Consider the following 13,544-nt stretch of genomic DNA (forward strand, 5'->3'; position numbering starts at 1 on the left):
GCCTGAAACTTACCCACATTGATGTTGATGTCAATGCCATTCTTGGCAGTAACAAGAAACAAGCACATCCTTCACACACGCCTCATTATTAATCAATTAGATAGCATTTATAAGTTCTGGAAATGTTATTGAAAATACGTGAGCATTTTTAAATGTAATTGAAATACGTGAATATGAATAAATAATATTTTTTATATTATTTCATATGTTTTGCCCAGTGAATTTGAGTGGGTCGCCATAAGCTGTGGTCATGAATAGTGGGTCGCGATTCTAAAAAGTTTGGGAACCCCTGACCTAATATATCACATCTTAAACATTTAATAAATATAACCTTTAGTAGCTATTATTGTATATGACATCTTAAACATTTAATAAATATAACCTTTAGTAGCTATTATTGTATATGACATCTTAAACATTTAATAAATATAACCTTTAGTAGCTATTATTGTATATGACATCTTAAACATTTAATAAATTTAAACTCCATTAAATACCAACAGGAACGTGAGTTGTAAAACGAGTGATTGGACTGATTGGACAACATGTAGCGTGACGTGTGGAATAGGTTCACGATCTCGTCGTAGATACTACCTGAATCACGATGCTCGCAAAGTTTGTCAGGAAGAGCTGTTGGAACAACGGTCCTGTGTAGAATCCCAAAGCTGTGAGGTAATTCCTATTTCATAGGTTCGACAGTATCCGAACTACGTTATGAATATTTCGTTCATTTCTTCATGTAAAAACAAGCAAACAAAACACAACTGTATGAAAGCAACATAAATGGCTGTATTTGTTATCCAATCGTTAAAATGTTAAGATTAAGGTAAACTCGGTAGATACTAAATCTTAGTTCATAAAAACTCGATTTTTTTGCTGATTATTCTGCTTTTCAAACTTTTTTACAGCAACATTGATCAAATAATTTGCACTCAAAACAAAGAAGGTTATTGTATAAACAGATGAACTCACACACAAACTGTCTAGTGCTTAACTTATCCATAAAAACCTCATATAGAAAATTCCTAGTGATATTTATTGACCAAAACTAATATATTCAAATTCGATAATGTTAGGATAAACATTTAACGAATAAACATTTTAAAACACAACAAACTTATGAAATAACATAGTCAACTAATATGAAGATTTTAGCCCTTTTAGGTGATGATGTGTATTTTAGCATTGTAAGTCTGTAAATTTACTGCTGACCACCAGGGGATCGTTTTAGTGATATGTATATGTGATATAGTGCAAGCCACGATTATTATTCATACAAACACACACATATATATATATATATAACTTGGCTAAGTCGTGGAATGCCATGAGATATTTGAACTTGTAGGGATAAGAATTCAGAAATATTCATTTGGACTTTTGCATAATTGCTAAATTAAACATGTTTAATCGTAAGAAATAACTATGAAATTGGTGTAAAAATAATTTACAAATTTGCAGAAAGAGTATTTAGTTAGCCAATGTATTAAAGTCAGTATCACATCCTAACAAACAAATAAATATAAGAATTTTGAAGAGTGCGTGATAAACTATAGAAAATGCTTTTTTTGTTGCAAGCTGTTAACTTGCGAGCTTATAACGCTACAAAGTGGAACTTGATATTTGCGGTGGGCACAGAATTGTTGGAGATTTCAGTGAAGATCTTTATCAGCAACTTTTCTTTTCAGATGAACTTCCACAATATTAATTTCACAGTAATAATATTACTCTTTAAGTTAGCTTAAATGTTTACTAGTAACACTGATATTGTCTTCCGGTGGGTCAGCAATAAATTTACGAGCTTGCAACGCTAAAATCTGGGGATCGATTCTCGCGGTGGAAAAAGCGGAGATAGCCCATTGTGTCGCTATGCGTTATAAAAACAAAAACAAGATTGTTATTATATTCAAAAATTCATTATACGTGATTATATTCAACTTCAGAATTAATCACATTTTACAATATTATTATATGATATTTTTTAAAAAATTCACTGTCTTAATTCTTCAAGTAAATCCTACATTCCACAGATTTTTTTGTTTTTTTTTAGATGAATCCAAAGTGTTCGGTAATTCAGTGGTCTGAGTGGTCGCCCTGTACCACTTCATGTGGTAAAGGGATAAAGTTCCGCACCCGACTCTATCTGAACCCTTCGGAATCAGACACGTGTAACCAAGATCTGATGCAGAAAACCACTTGCGGAGAAGACAAGCCGCCATGTTTTTCTCAACTTTCAAACGCTAAAGGTAAATAATAATGTTAACTCATCATGATGTACGTTGAGTAAGATAGTCAAATATCTTTCTTTTGTAATATTTGATATAATTTTGGTTCGTAATGTGACTTTTCAAGGCTAGCTTGAAAGTTTTAGTTCACGAAGAACACCATAACCGAATAGGTAAAGTTGATGAACTTTATATTTCTTAAGTTGTCCACACGTAAATTATCTATAAACTTTTACTAAATGATGAAAAAGATGCTTCAGCTCTTTTGTAAAGTTATGAAAAGGGAAATATTTTAACCCTAGTTTTGTGGAACTAAAACACACTTCTAATATGTAATCGTTTTTTATCTTTTCAAAAAAAGCTATTCCAATAATTCCAGAAGTCTGCATTCTGCCAAAGGATGTTGGCCCCTGTCGTGGATTGTTTAAACGTTGGTATTTCGACACCACCAAGCAAGCTTGCATTCAGTTTGTTTACGGTGGTTGCCGTGGCAACAAGAACAATTTTCGTCGCTATAACGACTGCAAAAAAATATGTGAAAATGTGTTGAAAGGTATATCATGAACTTACTTACGTATATAAAATCAGTTTTTCTTAGAGTAAATAATCAGCAAATTTAAGTAATCGAAGCACACTGCTGTGTGTGGTACATAGTCCGGTAACGTTTTTAAAAGAAATGTTATTTTCAACAAAATCCATTATATACATACATAGCCAAAGAACACACAAGTTTCCACCTGTGGATACAAATAAACCACAAATCAGGCATATTAATTAAAGCACATTATCAGACTGGTTTAATGAACCACAAGACAAACTCATTTAATGAGCCCCAAATCAGACTGTTTTAATAAATCGCAAATCATACAGGTTTAATGAACCCCAAATCAGACGGTTTAATGAACCACAAGTCAAAATGATTTAATGAACCACAAGTCAAAATGATTTAATAAACCACAAATCAGGCTGTTTTTAATGAAGCGCAAATCAGGCTGTTTTTAATGAAGCGCAAATCAGACTATGGATACAAGTAACAAAACAATGCAGTTCTTGAACGCTTCTGTTTTTTCTTCTTTATTAGTTTCTTCTACTGGCTTCCTGCCTTCAAAGGTCACTCTTTAGGATGTAATTTTACAGATAATTTATAATAAATAAACTTTGCGATACCACTTTTCAACTAAACATAAATAAGCCGAATTGAATACATATTTTTCAAAATGCACAAGCGTAAAATACAGTCCTCATATAAATCAAATATAGTTTCGCTTTGTTATATTATTTTATCATTTTTCTTCTGCTTAAACTTCATTTTAATTATACTTTTACTTGTTATTATAAACAAGAAGTTTATTTCCCTAATCATTAACAACTTAATACAAAATATACATCTTATCTTATTGTCCTTTTTGGAATTTGTTGTAACAGTTTTTACAGTTGTACAGTTATAATTAACCTTACTCAACTACTGTTACTATTGCTCTATTACTTCTGTCTATTTAAAGTGGTGCCAAAAATAATCAAATATTTTTTATGTTTTAATTTACATGTCCAAGAAGGAAAGCATAAAAATGCTGTTCTTTCAGAATGCTCAAAATACATTAATTAATATATTTGCTAGTGTATGTTTTTTTTGTAGGAAAGTCTAACATAGAATGTATGCAAACTCAGCCTTAATCTTGAATTATCTGTTTCACCACCATAGAATCCATTACAATATACGCGTTCCAAAGACATATTACACTTCTAAAATTGCAATTAAATAAATTATTAATGAAAAATATACATTTGTCATTTTTCTTTATTGTTTTTGTAGTTTTATTATAACCAAATTATATAAACTACAGTTCATTTTCTTTACAACTGAAAATATCTTCCATAGAAAAATATTTTTAAGACTACTTTAAATAGATAAAGACAAAAGGGGCAGAAGTATCGTTATTTGAATAAGGTAAGTTGGAATTGTGCAACGATAAAACTATTACTAGGAATCACAAAAAGGACATGAAAGTAAGTAATAGGGTATGTGTTGTAATAACTTGTTAATAATTATGAATTAACTTAAACGAATTTATTTTTGAGCATTTTAATGTATTCGAATATTATTTTATTTCTTCCAAATTTTGAAATATATTAAGGTTATTTATGTTTAGTTAGAAAGTGGTAGTTGTGATGTTCTTATCATTGTTTATCTTTAAAATTACATCTTGAAGATTTTTCTTGAGTCACGAAAACGGTAGAAAATCTAATAAAGAAGATAAATACAAATTTCTAGGATTGTAGTATTTCTTTACATATATATATTGCGCGCGCTAACACATGCACGCACACATTCAAACTATGATGTGAGATATAAACCTCAATCATTCAAATAAACAGAAGAGGTCCAGATTAAAACAAAAGCTAAAATTTGTACGAATTGCTTTTTTTATATTCGATTGACAGATTATTCAATCGAGGTAACTTGTGAACAAAATTGAAAATGCACAATAAAAAACTTTATTTGGTGGGCGAACAACATTAAAATACTATACATGATTCGGTAGCTTTACTCTGCCATCACCAGGAGTAGAAACATAAATGACAAGCGGGTATCTTTACAAGGGGAGGATTTAACTCATTGTAATCTTTAAGAGTGGTATGAATACTATACATAACACATCAATATTTCTTTCCAAAGCTATATGTATGTTAGTACTAGCTAACCCTTCATTCCTATTTAACAAAGAATTATATACAGCTCACATTTTCAGTTGATTCCTAATATTCAATTCATTTTGAGTCTTAGGTTCGTTTAAAACTATTGTTTCATGCTATTGTATCGAATGACCTGATTGGACAGTGTGTTCAGCAGTGGAGAAATTAACATACTTTATTATGTACATAACCCTTACGTTCATTACAACGATATTGTAAGTTATGTTTTAATTTGACCTATATTAGGTGTGAATGCGATACTTTACAGGTGTTGTTCTTCCCTTTCTATTTATGTCATTCTTTTTCCCCTCCATCTATCTATTTATTGATTCATTATTGTGTTTCTGTTGTATATAATAACGCTGGAACAGAAGTGTAACGTTCTTTAATATTTATTAAACATTAATATGGAATGTTTAATTCATTTGCATTAACAATTATAAAACTGATAATTGAATTGTAATTTTGTGTTTTTCACTTCCAATTCTAAACCTTAATCAAAGTTTTGAAGACTAAAAGTTATGTTCTAAAACATTGATTTTGAAAGTTTAGAACATTAGTTCACACATTGAAAAAGTTTAGACCATTAACACTGTTTCATCTTGTGAAGCATTCTTATTGTGAAAGTTTAACATAGTGGTATTGTTTTACCCTCTGGAACACTTTCGTTTTGAAAGTTCAGAACATCAGTACTGTGTACATTTCTGAAACACACACACACATGGAGTTTAGACTATTCACATTGTTTCACATTCTGAAGCACTGTTATTGTGAAATTTTATAATATTAGTACTGTTTTACCACTTTGTGTGAAAAGTATCTCCGTTATTAAATGCAAATGATAGTACGTAATATTTTATTATTAGAACTTTTGACTGATCAAACGAAATGTACAATGTGCGATTCTTTCTTGTACTCTAGATTCTCTCCACTTTCTGACTCCGTCGTTGCGGTATTATCTGTACAAAACTGGTAACACCGTTACTCATCTTAAAAATAGAGTTCTGTGTGGTGAGTGAAATTATGTTGATAAATGGATGACTTTTGGTTCTGTGTTTTCATATATGAAATTGCGATTTTGCCTTCTACAGCATTCTAAATAGGCTTTCTGGAAATTTATAATTCATTTTGACATGTTTGAACGTTGCACTATACTGTCTTATTTATTTATTATTTATTTGGTATTTTAAGTTTGTGGAATATACATATGAAATATTTTCCGTTAATGTTTTGTAAATTGCCTACATTGCACTATTTTTCTTATGTGCATGAAAAGTAAATATGTTATTGAATATTAATAGTTAAATGTACCATGTATGAATCTATGGCTTCTCGTTTAGATTATATTTAATTTCCAGTTCCTCTGAGCACGCTTACCGCTTTATCTACAAGAACATACGACTCCAGCAACAAGCTCATAGTTGACTGCGAAGTATCAGAATGGTCTGAATTTAGTTCCTGCAGTGCCACCTGTGGAAAGGCACGTAAAGAACGTCGTAGAAGGATTGAGATATATCCACAAAATGGAGGGAAAAGGTGCCCTAATAAGCTTGTACAACGTCGAAAGTGTAGAAACAATCCAAAATGTGGTAAGAATATTACACCTTAGAAAGTAAACAATTTATCAGAATTAAAAAAGAAAAAAACAAACTTTTACCTTCTTTTATTCATGTATCAGAGTTTTTGGTTCAATTTTAAGAAATATTACCGATTTCATTAGTCGCTAATTAATAATTTATTGCACTATAATTATGAGTTTTAGAGCCCTATAATAAAACCTTTTGCACCTGGTTTGAAAGGTAACATATTAAGTGTTTTCTAATCTATTTCGTCTAATTATTTCACTATTAATAACACAGAAAGTGTTACAGTAGCTTTCGATCAAAATGTGGAATTTTATTTACTATTCGCCAGACGGTGTCTCTTGGTCTGTGGTGAACAGATGGAAGGAAATGATTAAAGTACTTTTCTAACTACAATAACTATTTAGTTATTTTTCAACTAAAGCTATAAGAATCCCAAAACTCCTATACACGTTTTACCTATATTTCATGCTGCAAATCCCACGTTGTTTCTCATACTACTCGAAATAATACGCATAAACCTTTCACTTTTCAAACGTACTCGCCATGGTCGTAGGAGATACATCTTAACATCTTTCATACATCCAAAAAAGCTTGTGTAATATATATATATCGGACAACGTCAAAAACAAAAAAAGAACTGAGAACTTTAAAATGAAAACGATAACATTAAAACTAGAGACCACATCCAATGCAAGTTTCACTGTACCGTATTTCATCTCTCCAACTTGTTATTCTTATATGTTTACCATAACATTGTTTGTAATTTGACCTTATACTTTTTCAACAACTACGACGTAGCTGTAATGATTATTTTTATACAAGCTTCTCTTGAGTGGAGTTACTTTTTTGGGTACATTCTATGTTTGAATTATAATACACAAAATAGTATATGGCATTCCGTGTTATAATTATTTTTGTTAAATTCAGTGTTAGTTGTATACGATATTCTTGTGAACTTGATTAGGCAATGAAATAAACAAAAACGATTTTTTGTGATGTAATCCACCATACTGATCTCCATTATGCTGATTTATAATTTCAAGTAAAAACATTTTCATGTTTTTTTTTTCAGGTTGAAAGGTTTGGAGATTAATCGTTCAGTAACATTGTATATATTGTATTATTGTATAGAATATGCTGTGTAATCATATTAGATTATCTGTCTGTAGTTCATGTGAATATTCTATATTCACTATAATAAAAAGGATTAGATTTGTCTCTTATTTTTGCTTCTGGTTGTTTAAGTTATTGTAACTTTATTGTGTTCTGACTACTGACAAAACGAATGTAAGTTATTGTGATTTTGATGTGATTATTATTGACAGACACAAATTTAAAGACGGTATACAGCAAGATGAAATAATATAAAATATGCTGTTTTTGATTTTAGTAATAATGTGAATTGTAGTGTTTATAAGGAAAGCTGACAGTTTTTAACATAAGTAAGTTGATTGAAAATCTATGACATTTTAAAAAGCTGCAAATAAAATGATTCATTTTGACATGAGATATCTTCTTTTAAAATTTTAAACACATTAAGATTAAATTATAATAGATAGAATAAAATGAAACACACACTACAAAAGAGGCGTCTGGATTTCGTTAAATACAGAATTCGTTAAAAATAATTTTAACTTTTGTCACCTGTCTTCAGATATTTTAAGGCCTATCAAAAGAAGGTTTGAATATTTTAGAAATATCTATGTATTATAAGCGCTGAAATACATAAAGATAAATTGTTCTTTTCTCGCTTAATTGCAAATAGTGTTAAAAATACATTTTCATGGGATATTTTTATTCATTATTTGCTAGTGAACACATTAATTACAAGTACGATTTAAAATATCTTTTGGCTGCTCGATAAGTTCAAGAAATCCATAAAATACCAACACATAGTAGCTGCAAAAGAAAGCTAGATTTGAATTCACGAGTAATTTTGAACAACGTGGAGACAGACACTTTACTCATTGTATGCACGACTAAATATTTCTAGATAAAGCCTTAACTTCCATCAGAACTGAGAAAACTAGATTGATATGGATACGCTTATAAAACGGAGAAGGACATGTTAAGTGTCGATAAAAACACTGTTATGTAACACTATCTTGAAATAAGATCCCAAATCCTTAATGTGGACATATAAAATGTTTAACTGTCTAGGTTGCAGTAAAAAGAATTATAAAATATCTTACAAAGCTGACGTAAAAGAGAAATGATGTTAGGCAAAGTTGAAAAGTAAAAGCAGTTTGTTTAAGCGAGAACGCTCGCGTACGCCTGCTGTTTGAAACCCGTCAGCTTATGGATAACCTGATATGACGTAAGAGACCTGTTCATCGTATAGAGGAACCGTGTAACATGAAACCTCATTGTAAGATATTTACTTATTTCAAAATTAGATGCAACTAGAAACGACAGCAAAACTTAAAATCAACTAAAAATGAAATTAGCTATCGACCAAACATGACAAATGATTTAAAACGACTCTTACAATAACTTACATCTATTTACAAAAACGAATGTAAGTTATTGTGATTTCAAGGAATACAACGTTAAAATAATTACACAATAAATAATTATTAAAAACAGAGACTTGCCCTAAAAAAGACTGCATATGTTTTTCAGTGTTCCATGACACCATCTTTAGGATTTTAACGTTGTATTCCTTTTAATTGTAAAAACAAATAAATGTCCGAAAATACTAAGACTTAATCTATCCGGAAATGTTTGGTCGTTAAGTTAGTTTTTTTATTGATCATGAATAGAATTACAAGTCTTAATTCGCCTAGGAATATTGTGTCATTAAACGGTTTCTCTTCATCATGTAATTACATGGTGTAATCCATCTGTGAATACCGTGAGGTTAAACGGTTTCTCTTCATTGTGTAATTACAGGGTGTAATCCATCTGTGAATACCCTGAGGTTAAACGGGTTCTCTTCATTGTGTAATTACAGGGTGTAATCCATCTGTGAATACTGTGAGGTTAAACGGGTTCTCTTCATTGTGTAATTACAGGGTGTAATCCATCTGTGAATACTGTGAGGTTAAACGGGTTCTCTTCATTGTGTAATTACAGGGCGTAATCCATCTGTGAATACCTTGAGGTTAAACGGGTTCTCTTCATTGTGTAATTCCAGGGCGTAATCCATCTGTGAATACCTTGAGGTTAAACGGGTTCTCTTCATTGTGTAATTCCAGGGCGTAATCCATCTGGGAGTATTGTGTCGATAAATGGTTTCTCTTCATCATGTATACAAAGTGCAATCCATCTGGGAATGTTGTATTCAATTAGAATAATTCAAACATACATATATACACACACATAGGTATTTGTTCTTCGGAGACAAGAAACGCAAATTACTCAAAACTTGTTATATAATTAAATCTCATATTCGAATGTAATCCACAATGTAGGCCTTCCGATCAATAATATTTATATATTACAATTACAAAATCATAAACTTGCTCTAACTGAATACATCTTTCTTATACTATTCGCCGTGTAATCATAAAGCTTCATTTGCTACCTTTTGTCTTTACTGAAACTGGGAAACAAACTTACGTAAGTTATTTAGAACTGACCTACTTTAGTTGTTTTTAGAGCAATACTAACTCTGTTTTGTTTAGTCCTTCAGTCAAGTACATGGGAATATACCTTAATCCCAAGATGCTATATAAGATGAAGTCTGTAATAAAGAATGGAATTCATCAAGCAAATTATCATTCCATGACTTCATAAATGACAAATTATCATTCCATGAGTTCATAAATGACAAATTATCATTCCATGAGTTCATAAATGACAAATTATTATCATATGTATTCATAAATAACAAATCCTCATGTAATAATAATTTGTCATTTATGAACTCATGGAATGATAATTTGTCATTTATGAAGTCATGGAATGATAATTTGTCATTTATGAACTCATGGAATGATAATTTGTCATTTATGAAGTCATGGAATGATAATTTGTTATTTATGAAATCATTACATGAGTTCATAAATAACAAATTATCATCATATGTATTCATAAATAACAAATCATTATTACATGAGTTCATAAATGACAAATTATCATTCCATGATTTCATAAATAACAAATTATCATTACATGAGTTCATAAATAACAAATTATCATTATATGTATTCATAAATAAGAAATCATTATTACATGAGTTCATAAATAACAAATTATCATTACATGAGTTCATAAATAACAAATTATTATCATTACATGAGTTCATAAATAACAAATTATTATTATTACATGAGTTCATAAGCAGCAAATTCTATTTTCTCTCTCCATTTTTACTTTCTATCATAGTTGTGAGACGATGTTTGTTTGTAGTTACGCACAAAGCTACACAATGGGCTATCTGTGATGTGTCCACCACAGGTATCAATAACTTACTTTTAGCATTGTAAGTCCACAGACTTACAGCTGACCCACTGGGGGTACGAGACGACATCACCATAGTTGACTTGCCAATGAGCTAAAAAATTGTGATGTCGTGTTATGTTAAAAATAAGCACCCATTATAAAGCATGTCTACATTACAGGAGGATTAGGGTAAATGTGGACCTTCCCTGACGTTTCACGTTTAAGGTAATTTTTCAAGGTCATTTAGGTCAAATAAGCTTAATTTTGGGTAATACTGAAATAACTGCACAACTAAAAGTTCCTCAGAAAAACGAAGAAAATAGTAATTAAATCATTAAAAAGACAATGGTAATTAGGTTAACAGATGACCTAATTAAGTCAGTATGTCATAGTTTTAAGCGCATATCTACCGGCTTTTTCTGCTTAACTTGGCATCAGTTTGATACGTAAATAGCTTTATAATGCGTACAGGTGAATTTTATGTTCAAATAATTAGTAAAATATATTTAATATAACTATCTACATGCAGAAAAGATAAGAATATTCTTTAAGTTCGGAAATTGGTTTTATGTTGAAAGCACTCTACATGAGTAAAATAACATTGTTCTTCTTTCGTGATTTTCTTTGAACAGTTAGATATTTTTGAGCTTTTTCCACATTGAAGGTTTGAGGAGTACATTGGTAAAACCCACATATAAACACAATAACGCCATTAAACATATGTAGTATACATTTAATAACGCCCTCATTCTTATATGTGGGTTTCAGGCATTTGCTCCTCATTTAATATTCCTGAATAATCTGATTTCTTTGGACATTACGGTATTAATATATTACACAAAATCTTTATTAAAGTTAATATATAAATATTGTCACACGAGGTCTAGAAGTTCAAATATGATTGATATGATATGTGTTTTCATAAAAATGTGTTCAGTGATGCATGACCAGCGCACTGTAGTGTTAAGCTAAAGAATGATACAGCTTACTATACTCAGTGCTATACTGGGAAGAATATTGAAAACACAATGGGATTGTTAAGCCAGAGCTTTGTGATACCAGCTGAACATATTTCATTACAGGCTAATAACAAAGGTGAGGTCGTTACAGTGTTCTCAGTGAAAACGTTATGCTACTTTAGAATCTAAAAAAAGAAAAGAAATGCAATATCTCTTCTTACTTTTCTCGTTCTGGGATTAATTTAAATTAATCATATGCAGACCAACCTGTGCTTTGTTAAATGTACGACAAAAGTGCAGAATATACATATTTGGAAATTCTCAAAACAGTATCAAAATGTGGTTTTTTTTAGATCATCGTTTGTTTGAGTCAAACAATAACCCATAACCATCGCTATTTAAACGGGGCACGATCGACGACGAAGGAAGTAGTTCTAGGGAAGTACCGGTCCTGGAACATCGTTCTTCGATAGTGTGGTTAACTGTGGTGAATATATGCATAGCTTCGTTTCGTAAGGTGCAAGTTTATGATTTTCTTTTAAGATATTCCTATATTACGTCTTTAAGCCGGCAAAGCATTGGACTCAATAGGTCTAAATGTTTTATCACAAATTGTATTGACATATTGATTTTACCTCTTCATTAGCTTTTGGTGTTTAACACCATAACATTAATTTAGTTTCACATTACATAAAAATAGTATTTCATATCGACTTTTGAGAGAACGAATCACCTTTTTCAAGTATATACAAATTCAAGATTGCAAGTATCAGTAACAGGTTGTCGTACTTATTTAGATGTGGTATTCAACAGGTAAGGTGGATAGGCCGGAACAATTAAAGTTTCAATAAAAAACGTTTGCAGAGTGCATCTGAATTAGAGGCAACAGAATCAAGGAAACAATCTAGACATGAAAATACTTCACTAGAAACAAAACGCTTTATTGATCTCTAAACTCGTATGTTAACATGAACACTTATTTAACGGAAATGTGCACAAGACAAAAGATACTCGCACTCTGTCAAGAGGTTAATATTTAAACTTCGACCTGTGTAACCTAAGGATAACCTAAATTATCACCAACACTGTTGGCCATTCTTAATAAGAAAAAAAAGGAAGATAAAGTATACGGTAATTCTTCAAGTGACGAATGTGGGACCTAGCATTTTGAGAGGTTTTGATGAGGCGTAATATACATGCAGCTATACAATCTTATACTGAATACAATCCTGTATGTTTGTAATTAAGCACAAAGCTACACAGTGGGCTATCTGTGCTCTGCCCACCACGGGTATCGAAACCCGGATTCTAGTGTTGAAGGTCAGCAGACATACTACTGTGCCACTGAAGGGCGAATACAGTCCTGAGCAAGAATGGTTCTGGACCAGAACCGCCTAAATGTTAGTTATGTGTAGCTATTTAATTTTCCTTTCTTATTGTTGTTTAAAATATAAATAAGCTAGCAGTTTCGACAGACATCACGTGCCTTGTCTTTGTTTGGTAAAAAACCGTTTTCTCTTGTGTGAGTTTGACTTAGTCTCGCTCTGCATTGAAAATCTACCAATCGTTTGTTTTTGCAGTGTTCATTCCCATCTGTCGGTTTCGGAAAGGCAGAACTGAAAAACTATTTTAATGAATTTCTGATTTGAAATCCGTAATGGATTATTGAATAATGTATTCAAAATCTAGCAAGA

The 13,544-nt window shown here is 31.0% G+C and overlaps 1 protein-coding gene across 5 annotated transcripts in view; it reads left to right on the forward strand.

Moving 5' to 3' along the window:
• Positions 1-7,728, forward strand: part of LOC106474907 (spondin-1-like) — an 81,208-nt gene extending 73,480 nt beyond the window's left edge. For 2 of the 5 annotated variants that reach the window (XM_022380169.1, XM_022380173.1), the window contains exons 10-14: positions 504-672; positions 2,051-2,246; positions 2,587-2,778; positions 5,841-5,930; positions 6,278-7,728. In XM_022380169.1, the coding sequence (XP_022235877.1) occupies positions 504-672; positions 2,051-2,246; positions 2,587-2,778; positions 5,841-5,930; positions 6,278-6,528 (898 nt within the window). In that variant the 3' untranslated portion in view covers positions 6,529-7,728. The remainder of the gene's footprint in view (positions 1-503; positions 673-2,050; positions 2,247-2,586; positions 2,779-5,840; positions 5,931-6,277) is intronic. The other 3 variants (XM_022380176.1, XM_022380178.1, XM_022380182.1) reach the window with 3 other exon arrangements.
• The last annotated feature ends 5,816 nt before the right edge of the window (positions 7,729-13,544 follow it).

This window comes from Limulus polyphemus, unplaced genomic scaffold (assembly GCF_000517525.1).
Source record: "Limulus polyphemus unplaced genomic scaffold, Limulus_polyphemus-2.1.2 Scaffold143, whole genome shotgun sequence".
Lineage (NCBI taxonomy): Eukaryota > Metazoa > Arthropoda > Merostomata > Xiphosura > Limulidae > Limulus > Limulus polyphemus.